Below are 20,268 nucleotides of genomic sequence, written 5' to 3' on the forward strand. Positions count from 1 at the left end.
GTTTGTGTTTGATACATATAGGTGCTGGTGACTTTTATTGTAGTGGGAATGACCTCAACAACTTCATGAAAATAGACCCGAGTGATTTATATGAAGAATCTGTAAAGGGTAGCCACCTGCTCGAGTAAGTGAAGGCGGGTGATCTTGTGTCACAGCATCTGTCGTGTCCATGTATTTCATCCATTTTTTTTCTTAAACATTCTCCACGGTGATTTCCTCATTTGTGTGACAATTTATCGGTGAAATTAAGAATGAATGAATCTTTGATTTAATTGTTGGAAAACGATTTGTCCTCAAGTCCTCTACTTTCAAAACATTAAGAATACAATCAGTCTAGTATTCAGTCTAGTATCGATCTACTCTTTTTGTATGTGTACAGCGTTGAGGAAGAGGTTGAGTCAAGTTGCAATTGGTGTGAGGGTTTCAGTACTATAGGAATAAGATACTTGCAAAGCAATGATTATACCCATCCCTTCTCCTAAAGTGCAATAAGAATTTGACAGAAACATAATGAATAAAAGAGGAAAAAGATCTTTTTTTCTTCTTTTCTTGCCCAAATGTGGTCAAAATTCATTGAACCCGGGATGTTTTGGGGACACAAAGCTGCCAGGATTTCATCCTGATTCCGGATCGGATAGCAACATTAGTTCAGAAAATTCGGAAAATGATATGTCTTTGAAGTCAGTGTCATTGTTTTAGATAATCTATGATTCATAAATATACTGTCTATTGCTTATCATTCCAGGAGATATGTTAATTCAATGATAGATTTCCCCAAGCCTTTGATTTGTGCTGTTAATGGTCCAGCAGTTGGTATCGCAGTCACTACGCTGGGGCTAATGGATGTTGTCTATGCTTCAGATACGGTGAGTCGCAATCTTATATCATGAACTATATCATATTTTAATTGTTCAATAAAAGGATTGCTATATGTTCCTTTTCATATAGTGATAATTAATAATTGCAACAAGGATAATGCAAATAATTGTAATAATAAATATCCAATTATTTTCTTTAAATGACAAGCCTTAGGTGTGAAATCCACGAAAATGTAATAATTGTGTGCGAAAAAATAAAGTACAATCAAATCAGAATGCATTTTTAAAATTTATAATTATGTATAGTATCCAAGTCTAATTTAATATAGTGTAGGTTATTTCAAGTTTTATTTCAAGTTTATTTATTTAAAACCAAAAACATCACATTATAATCATATAAATATGCATACAATGTATATAATAAGTACATAAATATTCTCTTTGCCCTAAATGGGGAAATTCAAGATCGAAAACAACACTCATTAACGTGACTTAGCAGGAAAGGGATATGATAAATAAAACAAATATTCAAATAACAAAACTTTTTTGGGGTGGCTATTATTACTTTAAATTAATACTTGCAAGAATAGTATGCATTAATTTAATTTAATGGAAACGCTGTATACTGTCATAGACCAGGCCTGTCATTTCGGGGTTCTTGTTGTTGGATTTTGTGTAGGGCTAATTCAAAGAGAACAATTACAAGAGGAAGGCTAAATGTAGATTCTAACTTGTTCGGCCCAGTACACTGTTAAAGGCAGGTGTGATAAATAGGCAAGATCAAACTGGTGTTTGCAGATTAGAATAAACAAACAACTTTCATAACTCCATATAACATACATTTTTTTATTTGAGATTCTGGAAAAATTGGAATGGCCATCATATAGTCTACACAATACTAGATGATCCCTGTCTAAACCAACCAGTGGAATAAGGTAGCATGCCCATTTACATTGTGGGTAGGGAGCTTACTCCCCCTCCCCTCCCCAAAATATATTGCTATATGTTTATATTTTTTCCAAAGAAATTAACCCAAATTATGTACCATGTCTGTCAATTTTAAATTAAAGAAAAAGGAAAAATCAGCTAGCTAATTTGCATCGCTCCCTCGCCTGTATAGAATATTTTACATGGTTGCCCCCCCCCCCCCATCCCCCCCGACTGAATTAGTGATGACCATTTAATGCAATGAATAGGGTTTTGAAAAGGCCCTGTGTCTTGGCTATATACCTCGTCAAGTAGGGGCAGGGTTGGCACGTTTTAAACGGTGTGTTTTAAAACATGTTTTAAAACGCGTTTTAAAACACCCGTTTTTTTTTACAAAAAAAACGTGTTTTAAAACACCTCATAGACTTGTGTGTTATAAATATGCATGGATGTGATTTTACATGAATATGTTTTTTATACTTATAATTTCTTAAGTGGTATATTTTTTTCTTCTAACTAAATCTTTCTCAACACCACTCTTTTTCTCCTCTCTCTTTCCCCCCTTATTCTCCCTTTTTCCATTGCTTTGTCATGTTCCTTTCCTCCTGTTCAATTATGGACATCAATCTATATATTCTCATTTTAACAAACATTTGAATGTTGTGCTCACTTTTAGACAGGGAAAGAAACAAATAAGCTCAAATATGTAATAGTAGTACTTGAATGAAATGGAAGTGTTGCACAAGCACAATAATATTGCAAATAGACAGTATAACTGACATTGTAACCTTGAGGTACACACGAAAGTACATGGAGGTGAAACTTTGCGCTTCGTAAAGATAAAAGTAGTTTAATTCAGAATAAGATAATCACCTAGCAAACCTTAAAGAAGAAAAAGGTATTATGCTGAAAATTTCATCAAAATCGGATGTAAAATAATAAAGTGATGACATTTTAAAGTTTCACTTAATTTTGCAAAACAATTATATGCGCATCCTGGTTTGTATGCATATGAGGGGACTGATGACATCACTCACTACTTATTTTTTATGTCGTTATTTTCTCATTGTCATGTGAAATATAGTTTTATTTCCTCCCTGAACATGAGTGGAACTACCATTGTTTTAACATTTTTTGGTTCAGTCAAGTTGGCAGGGGTGTAAGTGGTCACAAATAAAAAGATCTGAAAAAAGCTGAAGAGTATTGAAAAAGTCTGAAATAGAAAGAGCTCCCATACTTTTTGTACAGAGGAAAGCCAAATATAAGCTGAAATTCAGCTGAAAATCAAAACAAAAAAATCTGAAATCAGATAAAAATCTGAACTCTCACACCCCTGAGTTGGTCATTATTATCAAATCTGTATAAATTGAAATATTGTATTGTTCAAACAATTAAAAAAAACAAAAGAAATAGTGAGTGAGGGACATCATCAACTCTCATTTGCACATCACTGAGTAGTTGTAAATGCTTTGTGAAAAATAAGCGAAACTTTAAAATGTCATAACTTTCTTATTTTACATCCGATTTCGATGAAATTTTCAGTATTATGCTTGTTTGAATTTTCTCTACTGATTCAAATCAACATTTTTCTGGGGTGGATTTGACCTTTAACTCTAACAATCCCAAGGGATTGTAGTGGCCCCCTTAAAAATTTCTATGATTAATCCATAAGCACAGCAGGGCCACGCCATATTGCTCAAGCCTATTTTTTGGATACATGCATGGATATGCGGTTATGATATTACCATGGAGCTATCAACACATTGATAGCTCCATGATATTACACAAGTGCATGTCAGACCAGAATTGCTCAATATCGTATAAAGCCAATGCAAATTTTTTGCCAACATTTTTATCTGTATCAATATTTGTACTTTTTGTTAATGATTGGAAAATTATTGCCAATAATTTCCATTAAAAAATGATAAGAAAACCCCAAAAGTAACCACAAAACTGTACATAAGAAATATTAAAAAAAAAAAAATTTGATCAGAATTCCTCAAGAAATAAGCAGTTCAAGGGCCTAATATTTATAGATTTAAACCCTAACTTGTATTTCAAGCACTTGTTGGTACCCGGTACGATGTAAAAGTCATTGTAGCTTGTCCAGAAGACCAGAACTGTGTGCGCCTCACTAGCGACTGACTGGAATACTACCCAGGGAGTGGAGGATGTGCATACATTGTGGGCGGGAATGACTGATTGAATCCGATGACTGGGTTAATAATATATCTGTAAAGCGCTTAGACACGTCGTTCCGATGTATTAAGCGCTATATAAAAGCAGACTATTATTATTATTACTTAAAATTGGTATAATTGATTCAAATGAAATAAAGCATATTGAGTAAATGAAATTAAGCTTTGAAAGCCTATAGTCCTAGATTATGTTGTTTTCTTACATAGTGCAACGTCTTCACACCCCCTAGATTGACAAGACTTAAAAAAACCCTGAGACTACATGTATGAGGAATAAACTTATAAAATGTCAACTTACTTTTTCGGCATTCAATTTCCTTGATTTAGTAATTTTGGGAAAAATATGAACCCTTCTGTTGAAAATTCAGGAACAAAAATTGCAGTCATCTCTTACTTACTCCAAAAAATGTATTTAAAACATCAAGAGCTTAAATCATACTATATTAAGTGTATAATTTAATTGATTTACAGGAAAATTACATCGTTCGTTGGAAAAAAAAACGTTTTAAAACGATTTAAAACGTTTTATTTGTTTTTTTTAATAAAAAACGTTTTTTATTACAACCCTGAGTAGGGGCCGAGACTTAGTCAACAAATTTAGTTGGCAAGACCTGAACAAACGTTTGATTGAGAGACTGAAGTCGCATTTACCTTCTTGTTCTTTCCTTGGTTTTGGGGGCAACAAGTCAGAAATTGTTTTTTTTGCCACAGCTTTTAAAAACAATCCAATAGCTTCTTTATTTTTTTTCTTTCTTTCTCATTCATTTTTTTTCCCCATTTTTTTCTCCTTTTTATTTTTTTAAAAATATGAATGTTTTAACAGACACAAAACCTTGTCCAAAGGCTATGCAATGAACTGATTGGTTTAGATGGGAAACCTGGTGGGTGTTTCATAAAGCTGCTCGTAAGATAAGAGCGACTTTAAGAACGACTGGTGATCCTTTCTTTTGGTAAATGGTATACACCATACATGCCATAGACGATGGTTTATCGCGTAAGAAAGGATCACCAGTCATTCTTAAAGTCGCTCTTAACTTACGAACAGCTTTATGAAACGGGCCCCTGTATGATCGTCACGGTCTCAGTCACACCACAAAACTGTCCCCAGACCAATGGAAAGGTATTACTTTATTTCCAATGGCACGCATATTGTTGGTCAGTTTGGAGTCAGTTTTGTTGGTATGACTGAATGTGTTATCACTGATCAGATCTCTACTACATGTGTTCTCCTGGTCTTGCAACCCTTTGCACAAGTACTTACAACAGATCTAAAATCCTTGAGCCTCCACCAGTAAATGAGGCTATTAGCTATGAAATTCGTAATCACCAGCATCTCTTGTAAATACACAAAGCAGACGCTTATTTTGAAGCCGGAGGTCTCCACGAAGTTGAAAGTCGCAAAAGCAACGGGGTAAAGCATGACAAAGATAGTCGTCCCCAGGATGATACAGAATGTCCGCAGGACACGTTGGTTCTCTTTCTTCCTCTCTTCCAGTAGGTTGTTACCATTCGATTCGACATTAGCAACGGAGCGATAGATGAAGATATAGCAGATGCACGTTGCCAAGAGGGAGATAACAATAAAGCCCGAGTTGATGATAGGGTAGTATCCAGTAAACTTGTCCGTAAACATCATCAACCCTCCAGCAATGACCCAAGTTATGACGCAGACGATGATACACCGAGGAGTCGTAATGATGTTTTTCACCTCAAACGGGTCGATGGGGATCGTGATGAATTGATAGATTGCAACCAGTAATATGCTCATGGTGGACACGATAAAGGACATGTAGAGGGTGCCAGCCAGTATTTTCAATTGAATGGCGTAAATTAGGTCCTTTGAAAAGAAAAAGAAAAGATAGTAAAGGAAGAGACAGAGAAGGATAAGGAAAAGTGAAGAAGAAAAAAGAGGAGGAGGTGGGGGGTAAAGAAAAAGAAGGAAAGGAAGGATATAAAGAAGATGAATATGAAGGAGAAGACAAAGAAGTAAAGAAAAAAGTATTAAAGATGAAGGAGAAGTAGTAGAAAAAGTAGTAGTAAAACCAAATTTTATTTCATCAAATGACATCTTTAGCAATAGTAGAAAATATGATATTTAGATTAACATTTTATCAATTTCCATTTCACATGAACAAAATATAAACAAACACACATAACAATGAAGTCAATTACAAGCAAATTAGCAACAGAAAGCGATAGAATACATTCGTACTAGGTCCCCATTTTTTAACCTGGGTTGAATGCAGCAAAATATGAATTCATTTTTTGCAGAAGGTACATAGATATTGTTATAGAAAAGATAAAAGCAATATAGTTCATGCTAATCCTTTTAGAAATGTAATTAGTAAACGATAACAAGACATTTGCTCCTGCGACAATTGCTCTCCCTCTAAATTTCTCTGAAGATATAAAGTGAGCACAATGATATGAGGATTATGATTAAGATTAGGGAAAGTTTTGAAGTTCAGCTTTATCTCTGGTTTAATGCGCAGGAGCAAATGTCATGGATTGCGAGTAAGCAACTAAAAAGACGTCTCAAGTTTATCAGATTTTCAAAACATACCTGATTATTATACCTCTTGATCTCGAAAACTGTGTATACGATCACGCCCATCAAATCAGCAAGAGCGAGGTTAAAGGGAAATATATGATGTTGTTTACGAAATCGAGGATGAGTGAGAATAAGAAGTAATGTTGACGTTATCAGGAAGCAGGCAATCACGAGTTCCATTCCTTTGATAATGAACAAAGCAGCTAAGCATTCTTCCATTTCCCTAAATGCCATTGTGAATTTTATACGTTTACTTTCCAGTTATATCTTCATGCAGTTTTATCCACTGAAATTCTCTTTCGAAACCTCTAGCAAAATTAGGTTGGTGAACCTCTCTTTCAGTAACATCAAATTGTCTTCTTGGCCAAAGTTAGCAAAAATCAGTCAAATTAATCGATTGATAAAAAAAAATAGTCCATGAAGGTGTTGTGTTTGGATCTCCAAAGTGTCTGAGTGTAAGACGCTTCGTAAAACAATGACAATGACTAACAGACTAATTCATAGAAAACTTGAAAAAAGTTGTTATCTAAGAAAGCGGTGCCAAAGTTCTGCTGTCGATCTACTCCTCATCAGAGTTTCTCCTGAATGTGATGTCTGGCTTTTGCTCCAGTCGAACAAGGGAGACCAACTTCAGACCGACCAAATATACTCTGTTATTCCCAATGACATAAACTGTATGTCATATGGTCGTTCAGTTTGGAGTCAGTTTCTTCGGTGTGACTTTGTTATTAGAGAAGCCGAGTTGGAGCTGAATTTCTAAACTTTGATTTAGACAAAAACCTTGTTGTCATGACTGCAGTATAAACAATGCAGGAATCCAAGCCAATTAGTGAGCTGGTTACCACTGGTGTTTTGGCAAGCTGACTCCTCTTATTGGTCGGCCACATATTCATCAACAGATTGGTTACTTTGGCCACTCCTTTTTAAGAGTGTACATTCACACCCAGTAAACCGACTCCAGGGAGGTGTTTCACAAAGATTTAAGTATGACTTAAATTTGGCTAAGTATGACTTAAATCTGACTAAGTATGACTTAAATGCTGACGCGTATATGATATGCAACGCGCAATCTTATCAATCAATACGCAGTAACGTGCGTCCTCCTGGCATGATCTGACCGATGCGGTTATGCCTTTTATACTGCACGCAACTTGTCATTTAAGTGCGACTCTAAGTCATCCTTAAATCTTTGTGAAACACTCTCCAGACCAACGGATGGTATACCACCTGAAAATAATGTAATGTATTTGATCGGTCTGGGATTGGTTTCATTAGTGCAACTGTACCCTGGAATAGCTACTTATGAAATTGTCCCTTAATTTCTTAAGTGCAAGTACTAATTAACTGATGTGTCATCTCTTTCCACTTTACCTTCACTCGTTTTTGTCTCACCTGCATAGCAGAGTGAGACTATAGGCGCCGCTTTTCCGACGGCGGCGGCGGCGTCAACACCAAATCTTAACCTGAGGTTAAGTTTTTGAAATGACAGCATAACTTAGAAAGTATATGGACCTAGTTCATGAAACTTGGCCATAAGGTTAATCAAGTATTACTAAACATCCTGCCTGAGTTTCATGTCACATGACCAAGGTCAAAGGTCATTTAGGGTCAATGAACTTAGACCATGTTGGGGGAATCAACATCAAAATCTTAACCTACGGTTAAGTTTTTGAAATGTCATCATAACTTAGAAAATATATGGACCTAGTTCATGAAACTTATACATAAGGTTAATCAAGTATCACTGAACATCCTGCATGAGTTTCACATCACATGACCAAGGTCAAAGGTCATTTAGGGTCAATGAACTTTGGCCGAATTGGGGGTATCTGTTGAATTACCATCATAACTTTGAAAGTTTATGGATCTGATTCATGAAACTTGGACATAATAGTAATCAAGTATTACTGAACATCCTGTGCAAGTTTCAGGTCACATGATCAAGGTCAAAGGTCATTTAGGGTCAATGAACTTTGGCCAAATTGGGGTATTTGTTGAATTACAGCCATAAATTTGAAAGTGTGTTGGTCTAGTTCATAAAACATGGACATAATAGTAATCAAGTATCACTGAACATCCTGTGCGAGTTTCAGGTCACATGATCAAGGTCAAAGGTCATGTAAGGTCAAAGAACTTTGGCCACGTTGGGGGTATTTGTTGAATTGCCATCATATCTCTATAAGTGTATTGGTCTAGTTCATAAAACGTGGAAATAAGAGTAACCAAGTATCACTGAACATCTTGTGCGAGTTATAGTAGTTTTCAAAATCAGCACTGCTGCTATATTGAATCGCGTGATGCAGGTGAGACGGCCAGAGGCATTCCACTTGTTATTATTTCATCTTGTTAATAATGTATGGTTGTATTATTATTCTCTCCTTTTGTGCATTTCAATTAAAAGTATCTCCACACAAATCATTATTGATGAATTAATTTAATTGATAAGCACAGATGCATATTTAGAGCATGAATGTAAAGCTTCATTGTTCAGAATTTGAAGGGCATATTTCATTTTAAGAATTTTTATCTCAAGGGCTGACAATTGGCATACAGTGTGTCCTAGAAAAAAAAACAGAATTTCGACACTTAATTAAAAGAAATGTCATTGTGATGACTAGACTATTTCTTAATCATCGTTGAATCCAACTCCTCTGTCATATGAAACCAAATTTATTGCTACACACTCTCCAAACTTGTCTGTGTTGTTTCAATTTAAATTTTATTTGATACCTTATATCGAAAAGCATTAAAAGGATATTTAGTTTTCAATAAATATAGTAAATTTCACAGCGCAAAATGATGAAAATTTGATCAAAATTGGATAACAAATAACACAGTTATTGAAGTTTAGATTTGCATTATTCCGGTGAAACAGTTCTAGGCATGTCTCATGAATATTTATTAGGTGGGCTGATGATGTCATATCCCCACTTGTTCTTTCGTATTTCATTATATGAAATTAGGTTTATTCAATTATGATTTCATGTAATAACATAAGAAAAAGGAATGTGGGGATGTGAAATCATAAGCCCATCTAATGAATATTCATGACAACATGCATATAACTGTTTTCACAAAATATTGCTAAACTTTAAAATTCAATAACTTCTTTATTTGTTATTCGATTTTGATGAAATTTTCAGCATTTTTGCTCTGTGAATTTTTCTTTATTTATTTGGATATAAATATTCTCAGCCCAGAGCATCCCTTTAAATATTAATCAATTAATTGATAATTACTGGCTACAACCATCTCTCGCCCAAGAGTCATTATTGCATGGCTGACTTACAATAACTCTATGTGAATACGATTTGTAATTAAGATCACTGGTGGATCCAGGGGGGGAGGCACAAAGCCGGCCCGTGCCCCCCCCCCCCTCCCGTTTTGAGAGGCACAATTAAAATTTGTAATGTAAAAATGGCGTTAAAACAGAATCCCCCCCCCCCCCTTGAAAGTGAACCTTTTGCTTGTCATTTTTTTTCGTTGACGAAATACCCTTAATTTTTGGTTAAAACTTTTTTTTATGCTTTTCAATTTTTTTTGGGGAAAATATGCCCCCCCTCCTTTGGAAAATCCTGGATCCGCCCCTGTATAAGATCAATTCATTAACATGATTCTGCTATTGGGGTCTTGATCCAATCAATCGTAACTAAAAGCCAGCAAAGTTAACATATAAAATGTATGTTTGTTCATAATATTTTCCAGATATGTATTTTCATAAATTCATTGATTTTTTAACAATTTGGTATGTTCTTTATTGTTTACAAAGGACGTTTTGAAAATTTCCTGTAGAAAAAATGATGACACTGATGGATTTCTATAGAGATACGATTGATCGGATCAATCGCAACTCTTTGCAAGATGGGCCCCAGGTGTTCTTTTATGAGAGTACATATTACAGGTTTAGAGTGAGCATAATGTAGATAAAAAAATCAGTAGTTTATGGACCAATTGAATAAATTAGAGCTTATGGTTTCATGCATAAATCAGCATAATTTATTCATAATCACAACTTATATTTGTGGAAAATTAATTGTATAGTTAACGTAAAAGGTGATGTTCATGCTAATTTTTATCATGAGCGTGCAGTCGACGGTCAAGATCTCAGTGAGGGATGGATTTTGCTCTAGTATGATTATCTTTCATATTTAAATTCAAATTCCATCAAATTCTTTCACTATGAAATGCACAGTTGATCGCTTTATAGAAATTGATATATCAACTAAATTATGTTTGTTTGTAATTTCCTTAAAAACAGGCAACGTTCCATACACCTTTTGCAACACTTGGTCAGAGTCCAGAGGGTTGTTCATCATACACATTCCCTCAGATGATGGGATCAGCTAAGGTAAGCTTCCTGAAATGCTGTATGTAAAAGGCTTTTCAATGCCTTTTGTGAAGACATAAGGGAACATTTTTAATTGGATATCAATATACATAGCTTTATATTCAATTTAAAAAAACAAAAAACAGAAACCAATAAACACTAATGAATGGATGGAAAGGTTATAAAGACATATTTTTTAGAATTATTCTCTCTTGGTAATGAACAAGGAGAGGAAAATCAAAGCTATGATTTAAAAATGGGACTTTCAGATTGTTATTTAAACTGCAATTCATATGTTTTACCATTTTCAGATGTTTAAATGAGCTTTCTTTCATCTAATAGTGTTAACCATATACTTTAATCTACTCTTAATTGCTCATGTACTTAAAGTGACTATGACATAGTCCCTAATCACCACACCAACAATACTTATTATATCCTACATAAATTAAATCCTGTATGCTGATTGGTTTAAATAGCATCATGTGATCAAACATATTCTCACTATTTTGCGATGATGTCGAAAATGAAACGCCCACCGAAGAAAATGTGCTATTCTGTGACGTCAATGATGGAATAGTCGACTATTCCATCATTGATGTCACAGATCATGGCGCAAGCACTAATACGCGTTCCGCGCACTGAGCGCGTAGCTAAGCGCTTCAGGAAAAGTAGGTCAGTCAGCGCAGCTGGTTTAATTCAGATTAAAAAAAGGATGAACTAAGAGTAAAAGAACTAGATTATCAAGATCTATTTCTATAACTTATTAAAGTAGGATATAAAACAAATATACCAGGCCTTTATTTCGAAAGTATAGAGGAAATTATTCATCCTCGGTTGTACTGGCATAATCACTATTTTTTCCCTCGGGGCTTCGCCCCTCGGGAAAAATAGTAATGCCAGTCCAACCTTGGATGAATAATTCCCGCTATACTTACTCAAAGCTTGGTATATTTGTATATTAGCCTCTTGTCTACTGTTATTATGAAGGCTCAGTCTCTGACATCTAAAAGTGCATTATTTACATTTTAGTTTATAAAAAAGTCAAATACTTTGTCTCAAATATGAGCAGTGAACAGTCTTAGATAATTGTTGAAATTGGTAATATGTTGCTTATCTACTATTCTTCAAAGTTGAAACTACTTTTAAGAACACTCAAGAGTGCTATATTAATGCACTATGTGCTCTAAGTCTTATATGAATGTCATATATTGTTTAGATCATTCATTTTTTGTCTCGCCTGCGTAGCGGAGCGAGACATAGGTATCACTATTTCCGGTGTCGGCGTCGTCGTCAACAATTGTGTTGTACACCCAATAACTTTCTATAGTTTCGAGGTGGGATCACCAAATTCATACCAGAGGTCCATCTCCTGAAGGCACAGGTCAAGTTCGAATATGAGTCGAATTTGAATAAGGTCAAAGGTCACTGAACTTTCCATGACTGGCACTGTGCTGTGTTGTACACATAATAACTTTCTATATCTTCGAGGTGGGATCACCAAATTCATACCAGAGGTCCATCTCCTGAAGGCACAGGTCAAGTTCGAATATGAGTCGAATTTGAATAAGGTCAAAGGTCACTGAACTTTCCATGACTGGCACTGTGCTGTGTTGTACACACAATAACTTTCTATATCTTCGAGGTGAGATTGCCAAATTCATAACAGACGTTCATCTCTTCAAGGTACAGGTCAAGTTCGAATATGAGTCGAATTTGAATAAGGTCAAAGGTCAATGAACTTTCCATGACTGGCACTGTGCTGTGTTGTACACACAATAACTTTCTATAGCTTCGAGGTGAGATCGCCAAATTCATAACAGAGGTCCATCTCTTGAAGGTGCAGGTCAAGTTCAAATGTGAGCCGAATTTGAATAAGGTCAAAGGTCAATGATCTTTCCATGACTGGCACTGTGCTGTGCTGTACACACAATAACTTTCTATATCTTCGAGTTAGGATTGCCAAATTCATACAAGAGGTCCATCTTTTGAAGTTGCAGGTCAAGTTCAAATGTGAGTTGAATTTGATTAAGGTCAAAGGTCAATGAACTTTCCATGACTGGCACTGTGCTGTATTGTACACATAATAACTTTTTATATCTTCGAGGTAGGATTGCCAAATTCATACAAGAGGTCCATCTCTTGAAGGTGCAGGTCAAGTTCGAATGTGAGTTGAATTTGATTAAGGTCAAAGGTCAATGAACTGTCCATGACTGGCACTGTGCTGTGTTGTACACACAATAACTTTCTATAGCTTCGAGGTGGGATCGCCAAACTCGTAACAGAGGTCCATCTAAGTCATATAGCATACATGTAGTTTTGACATGCAGTCTCTTCATGACTGCAATATGCAGGCGAGACAACGCTTGGCGTTTGCCTTGTCCCTTTTTTTTTGGTCCTTGTGAACTTTGGGATGGGATTGACTTATCTTATTATCTAGGAGTCTCCTTTTCTTACATTATGTCATGAATTTAAGATAGTATTTGTTAAATGTAATACTTTTGAACATTTTATGGTTTTGTAATAAAATTAACTGAAACTGGAAACTGATAAGTGAGGTTTTTAAAGCACTCTCTAAACCCCTTCTTCATGTTACGGTGTAAAGTTTATCAAAACACAGTCCAATGTAAATATTTTGAGGACTGATTCTGGTTGACTATCACAAAATTATTAGTGACATAATTAAAAAAAAAGACTATCAAGTGCTTATATGGATCATTATACATAAGTCTCAAAGTGATACTGGTTGAAAATGGAATGATTACTTAGTTATTGTCAAAATAAAAAAGGGATTCTATCAGCTTAATTTTTTTTAAAAGCTATAATTAACAAATGTGCTGTCGTGTGCTCGCTGTTTATAGTGTTCTCATTTTTCTGATTGTTTTTAAAATTTTACATCATTTAACTAGCATATTTTATGTCAGAAATTTAAGGATTTAGATCTATTTTGAATATATAATAAAAAAAGTTAAATCAATAAAAAAAGATGTTTGGAGGGCTGCTATTAAGAAAATAATAGTAATGCAGAGAGATTTTGGTCAAAGGTGATCTTATTCACACTATCAATCAAGAATTCATCATATAATATAATCAAATGAGCATCCTTCAATTGCTTTGTACGATTATGATGTTGGAATGATACATTAACATGTAGTTCAACATCATGCATGTCAATCTCTACTTCGAGATCTTGGCGCCCTTAAAAGTTAATGTTGCAGTATGGTTTGATTAGAAAGCTGCTGCGACAAAACAAACATCTCCATTTTGAATTTCTGTCCTGTCTTCTCGCAGGCCAATGAGTTCTTGCTGTTTGGTAAGAAGTTGAACGCGCAGGAAGCTTTTGATCGTGGTCTGGTTACAGAGGTCATTCCCGCTGCTCAGTTCAGAGAAACAGTGGACAGCAAGGTCAAGGAATACGCTCAACTTCCAAGAAATGTAAGTTACCGTTTGTAGGTACTTAATGCATGAAATGTTGGCAATTCTCTTTCAAATGGAATGCATTAAGGCTTTAGGGAGCAACAACAAACAAATGATTCAAGCAAGAAGAATACATAATTTTGTAATTAAATGACTTATGTGTGATTGATTGGTAATGTATATTTCACACCATCTTTTGACAAAAAAATTGAATACATAAACGTTACAGGGCAAAGTAATTTGATAACACTCAAGACACACAAACAAAATATCCAAATTACAGGATGCGGTGAAGTTCACACTTATTTCTGTTGTAGCTCGTAGTAAATTTCATAAATGAAAGAAAGACATCTTCTTTCTCTATTCATGAAATCTCACTTGTGAAAAGGATACTCTAGGACAGACTTGTTTTTTCAGATTGAATTCGCGATCAAATTCAGAGTTCAAGCCGGATATGTCTCTATATTATGAGAATTTCTTCAGCAAGCTGTCAACGTTCCATTCTATTATCCATGATGGACTAAGGGTTCATAGTACAAAATTTGAGCAGCCAGGGTATTTGGTCCTATTCCATCATGAACGTGCTATGGACCAGAAGTGGCCTTGTGGTAGTGTCGCTAACTGATCAGCAGTAGATGATTGCTACTTTTAATTTTTTTTTTCTGATTTATTTTTTAGATTAAACATGTGATAGCTTATTCGTTGCAATCCAGAAATATCTTATTTAGACTATAGCAATCCTCTGACATATCAAAATCTAAGATAACTCTTGCTTTTCAATGTAATTGGGAAAAGCCATTTTGATCTTTCAACAAAATTTGTTGTGGTTTGTCATAATGAACTGACATTTGTGTTGACTGTATGACAAGTTTACCATTATGAAGCTGCCATTTGTGCATAGAGTGAAGTAAAATATTATGTTTGATGAAAATCATGATGATATTATTGCACAGTGTTGACTGTCAATGTATATCCTTTCATTTCAGGCCTTAAGACTTGCCAAGAATCTGATCCGGGAAACGGAGAAAGAGCGCCTCCATAAAGTGAACCGAGCAGAGTGTGACCTCCTTATTGAGAGATGGACGTCAGACGAGTGTGCCCAGGCCTTAATGAGCTTTTTCTCCAAATCAAAACTATAAAGATAATCCAACTCCTGATTACTCCTCTCTCCATGTTCACAAATGTTTGAAAATTTGACTATCAACATAGAAAGCTTCAGTTGTTTCTGGAAGCCGTGCTGGGAGCTTTTTATGTTGATAATCAAATTTGCAGAATTGTTACGCACAAGTGCCAATCCACCATTGTGCACTCAATACACATAATTTCATGCCCAGAAGTGTAAATGTATTGCAGACCTTCCTGTTGGCATTAATATTTCTCAGATTTGAAGTTTATTTCTGTTAAAGGAGTTTGTTTGGGTTGTGTGTGAGGGTTAAAGTTATTAATTCATATTGCAAGCAAATATTGGAATACTAGTACATTACCTCATAAATTTAAACAATGTCCTTTTATTGATGTGTTGAAGAAGATGCTCAAATTTCAGATTTATATATATATATATATATATATATTGCAAGTAATACTTCATTTTGTGTAGTTTTATTTCAAGTTTTTACCGATTGTATTTGTTTTTGTCATTTGTCATGTATGGCGCTTTGTAACTTTTTGAAAAAGCGCTTAATAAGAAGCAATTATTATTATTATTTTGTTGATGATGTCATGGATGAATGACCAGGGATGAAGCTATATGCTAACCATGCTCTCCGATATAGGGGGGGGGGGCATGAGGAAACACAGTAGCCTCTACATGAAAAATTATTTATCTTTGCAGGAAACTGTATAATGAACAGAACTGAGCCAATATACTACAATTTCATTTTGACTGTGTCAGCATGAGGCTGGTACAATAAATCACACAAAGAAGTGTTTACACATTCTTCATAAACAGTAAAAAGCTATAACATCAGAAATGTCCCTAAATTATATAAAAATCAAAGATAACATTTACTGCATAGTATACTTTGTCAAACTTGACTTAATTATGATAAATGTGTCCTAAATGTATTGAATACATGTATGAAAATACAAGTTTCAAGGATCTAATTTAAACAAATGCTAACTGTTATTAACCAATGTGTAATAAAAGTGAAGAGAAAGTTTTTTTTTTAATTTAACTTTTGAAAGGTGATCACGGTGTTTCATCATCTACTTCAAGGCTATAATCTTATCAACTTATGTAAAATGTTGCAGTATGGTTTGCTGAAAAGTGCATTTGCAAAGCAAGAGCTGAAATTTTAGTTAATATACGAACCTGAACACGGGGCATTTTAAGGTCTGTAAATAAAATAGTACTCAAGTTTGGCATCTCACTAAACAAATAATGTGAGCTTTCTGTATTTTGGAGACATTTGTAATATACTCAAATGTTTTTCAGTGCAGGTGGCTGTACATTTTCAGCATAAAGAATGGAATGAAAACCGAACAGATTAGATCATTTTTAATTAGATTCATTAATAAAATACCTCTTTGACATGGGCTCAAAGCCTATCATTTTACCAATTTATTGTATAACACATGTTATGTAAAAATGGACAATCCATTTGAGCTCCTAATAATTTGATGCCCCCCATGAAAATATTTTGGGCAAGCATAATGTTTTGCCCTCCTCCTCCTCGTAAAAGTATAATAATAATAATTCCTGAAGTACAAAATTAGAGTAATTTCGTTATATAAAATATGAGTATAAACAGCACAGTAAAAAGGATGATTTCTCCGTAAATGGGTAATGATTCCATCTATCTTTGAAATTTTTGTTCAAGTACATTTATGCAGGAATTGAAATATTTATGTAGAAATAAAATTATTTTCTGCCAATAAAGAAATATTAATATGACAAATCCTTCTATGTTATAACTCCACTTTGTAATCGTGGAATAGTGTTATTACCGTTTTTTGAGGTGTTCATTTGTCGGGGGTATTATACATAGAGAGAGAGGAAGAGAGAATCAGAAAATATCTATGAGAACTTATTGAAATACATATAAATGAATCATGAAAGCAAAGCACAGATTTTGGCAAGAGAAAACAATCATAAAATAACTAGTAATAGATTGTGCCTCTGAAAAAAAAACATTGGGAGGTGAACCAAGAACAGATGAGGGAAGGGAGGGATGATTTGGCCTGATAAGTGTCCTATTGATTGTAACTTTATTTACTTTATCCATATGGAATTTAGGAGAACTTCTTGTATGATAAAGGTTAATTAATACATGGTACTTAATACAGGTGGAAGGAACTCCCGGGACGTCATGGAAATAGCAGTAATTTAGTCGTGGAATTTATGCGGGAACCCTGACTGTATAATTAAAGGACAAGTCCACCTCAACACAAAAAGTTTATTTGGATCAGAAAAGAAAAATCCAACAAGCATACACTGAAAATTTCATCAAAATCGGATGTAAAATAAGAAAGTTATGACATTTTAAAGTTTTGCTTAATTTCACAAAATAGTTATATGCACATCCTGGTGGGTATGCAAATGAGCAGACTGATTACGTCATCCACTCACTATTTCTTTTGTATTTTATTGTATGAAATATTCTCATTGTCAAGTGAAATTAACTACGATTAATTCCTGCCTGAACATGTGGTGAATTAGCATTGTGTTATACTTTATGATTCAGTCAAGTTAATTGGTCCTTATTGTCAAATTTGTAAAAATTGAAATATTTTTATTGTAAGTCGAGCAATAAAAGCAAAAATAGTAAGTGATCGAGGGACATCATCGACTAGTGTCTCATTTGCAATGGCACCGAGGCGAGGGAGTTGTGCATATATCACTGTCTTGTGACAAATAAGCGAAATTTAAAATGTCAACTTTCTTATTTTACATGGGATTTTGATGAAATTTTCAGCATTATATATGCTAGTTTGATTTTTCTAGTGTTGTTGCTATTTGCATAGGCTGTATTCGATGTGCTCAGTGTCTTCTTTTTGCTACAGCAAATGTAGGCCCAACCCCGGGGGCCCAACATAATCCCCCCCCCCCCCCCCCTAGTATCAAGTCAGCTAGCTCAGGTCAGGCGCGCTTTTTTACGGTACCTGTACCTGTACGTACGTGTATGGCAAGCCATTTGACCCATAAAGCCGATAAACTCAGTTTTTCTTGATAAACCTAGTTTTTCAATCGAAAACTAAGTTTTTCGCCGATAAACTAAGTTTATCAAGAAAAAGTAAGTTAATCGGCGAAAAACTAAGTTTTTCATTCGATAAATAGGTTTTTTGGACAAACTTAGTTTTTCAATTGAAAAATAAACTAAGTTTATCGGCGAAAAACTGAGTTTATCCCCGAAAAACTAAGTTGTTCACTGAAAAACTAAGTTTTTCAATGAAAAACTAGGTTTTTCAAGTGATAAACTTAGTTTTTCATTTTAAAATGTGAACAACTCAGTTTTAGAGCGATAAACTGAGTCATTTGATAAACAGTTATTTGATAAACTAAGTTTTTCAAGATATAAACTAAGTTTTTCAATTTTGAAAAAACTTAGTTTTTTTAATTGAAAAACTGAGTTAATCAAAATTGAAAAACTAAGTTTATCACTTGAAAAACTCCGGGGGGGGGGGCCACTTACATTGACGAGTGGATACCATGCGCGACCAAAAAAACACGTAAAAAGGATGTCTTTTTCACGATAGGGCACGTTACGTACGTAACGTGATAAGGGTGTCAAAAACACAAAAATAATGAAAAAAGGGTATCTATTTCGCTCGGAAAATTACGTGTTAAGGGTCGAATTTGCGGGGATGATAAAACAAAATTAAAATGTTTTATAAAGGATGTCCTTTTTGCCTCAACACTTCGTGTTTAGAGTCCGATTTGCGCGAGGTGTAGAAGGTGGGGTCGTACTAAACCAAATAAGGTAAAGCCGACGACCGAAGGACCCGTAACAATAAAACATTTTTGTACTTGTTTAGGGGTTCATTTCAGGGAATATTTGCCAAGAGTATCGTTTTGTTTCCAATACTTGTTAAGGGTAGGGTTTCACACGCCAATACTTGTTAAGGGGTGCATTTTCAGAATATGGAAATTACGTGTTTAGGGTGCTTTTCGAGACCCCATGGTCGCGCATGGTACACGGGGGGGGCCACTTACATTGACGAGTGGATACCATGCGCGACCAAAAAAACACGTAAAAAGGATGTCTTTTTCACGATAGGGCACGTTACGTACGTAACGTGATAAGGGTGTCAAAAACACCAAAATAATGAAAAAAGGTTATCTATTTCGCTAAGAAAAATACGTGTTTAGGGTCGAATTCGCGGGGATGATAATACAAAATTAAAATGTTTTATAAAGGATGTCCTTATTGCCCCCAACACTTCGTGTTTAGAGTCCGATTTGCGCGAGGTGTAGAAGGTGGGGTCGTACTAAACCAAATAAGGTAAAGCCGACGACCGAAGGACCCGTAACAATAAAACATTCCTGCACTTGTTTAGGGGTTCATTTCAGGGAACATTGGCCAAGAGTATTGTTTTGTTACCAATACTTGTTAAGGGTAGGGTTTCACACGCCAATACTTGTTAAGGGGCGCATTTTCAGAATATGGAAATTACGTGTTTAGGGTGCTTTTCGAGACCCCATGGTCGCGCATGGTATCCACTCGTGGATGGAAGTGGCCCCCCCCCCCCCGGGGCATGGTATCCACTCGTGAATGGAAGTGGCCCCCCCCCCCCCCCCCCGGGGAAAAACTCAGTTTATCTAGAAAAACTCTGTTTATCAGTCGAAAACCTTAGTTTTTCAAGAAACTCTGCTTTTTAAGAGAAAAACAAAGTATATAAAAAAAACTATGTTTATCGCTTGAAAAACTAAGTTTATCAATTGATAAACAGAGTTTTTCATCGAGAAACTCTGTTTTTCAAGTGAAAAACTAAGTTTATCAAAAAAAACTCTTTATCAACAAAAAAACTAAGTTTTTCGGTGATAAACTTAGTTTTTCAAGAGATAAACTCAGTTTATCGGCGAAAAACTTA

The 20,268-nt window shown here is 35.0% G+C and overlaps 1 protein-coding gene across 1 annotated transcript in view; it reads left to right on the forward strand.

The window, feature by feature from the left end:
- LOC129254103 (enoyl-CoA delta isomerase 2-like) overlaps positions 1-18,010 on the forward strand; it is a 31,326-nt gene extending 13,316 nt beyond the window's left edge. Inside the window, exons 6-10 of the mRNA XM_064095020.1 lie at positions 22-124; positions 746-866; positions 10,753-10,842; positions 14,113-14,256; positions 15,225-18,010. Of these exons, the coding sequence (XP_063951090.1) occupies positions 22-124; positions 746-866; positions 10,753-10,842; positions 14,113-14,256; positions 15,225-15,377 (611 nt within the window). The 3' untranslated portion in view covers positions 15,378-18,010. The remainder of the gene's footprint in view (positions 1-21; positions 125-745; positions 867-10,752; positions 10,843-14,112; positions 14,257-15,224) is intronic.
- The last annotated feature ends 2,258 nt before the right edge of the window (positions 18,011-20,268 follow it).

The sequence above is a fragment of the Lytechinus pictus genome, chromosome 2 (assembly GCF_037042905.1).
Source record: "Lytechinus pictus isolate F3 Inbred chromosome 2, Lp3.0, whole genome shotgun sequence".
Lineage (NCBI taxonomy): Eukaryota > Metazoa > Echinodermata > Echinoidea > Temnopleuroida > Toxopneustidae > Lytechinus > Lytechinus pictus.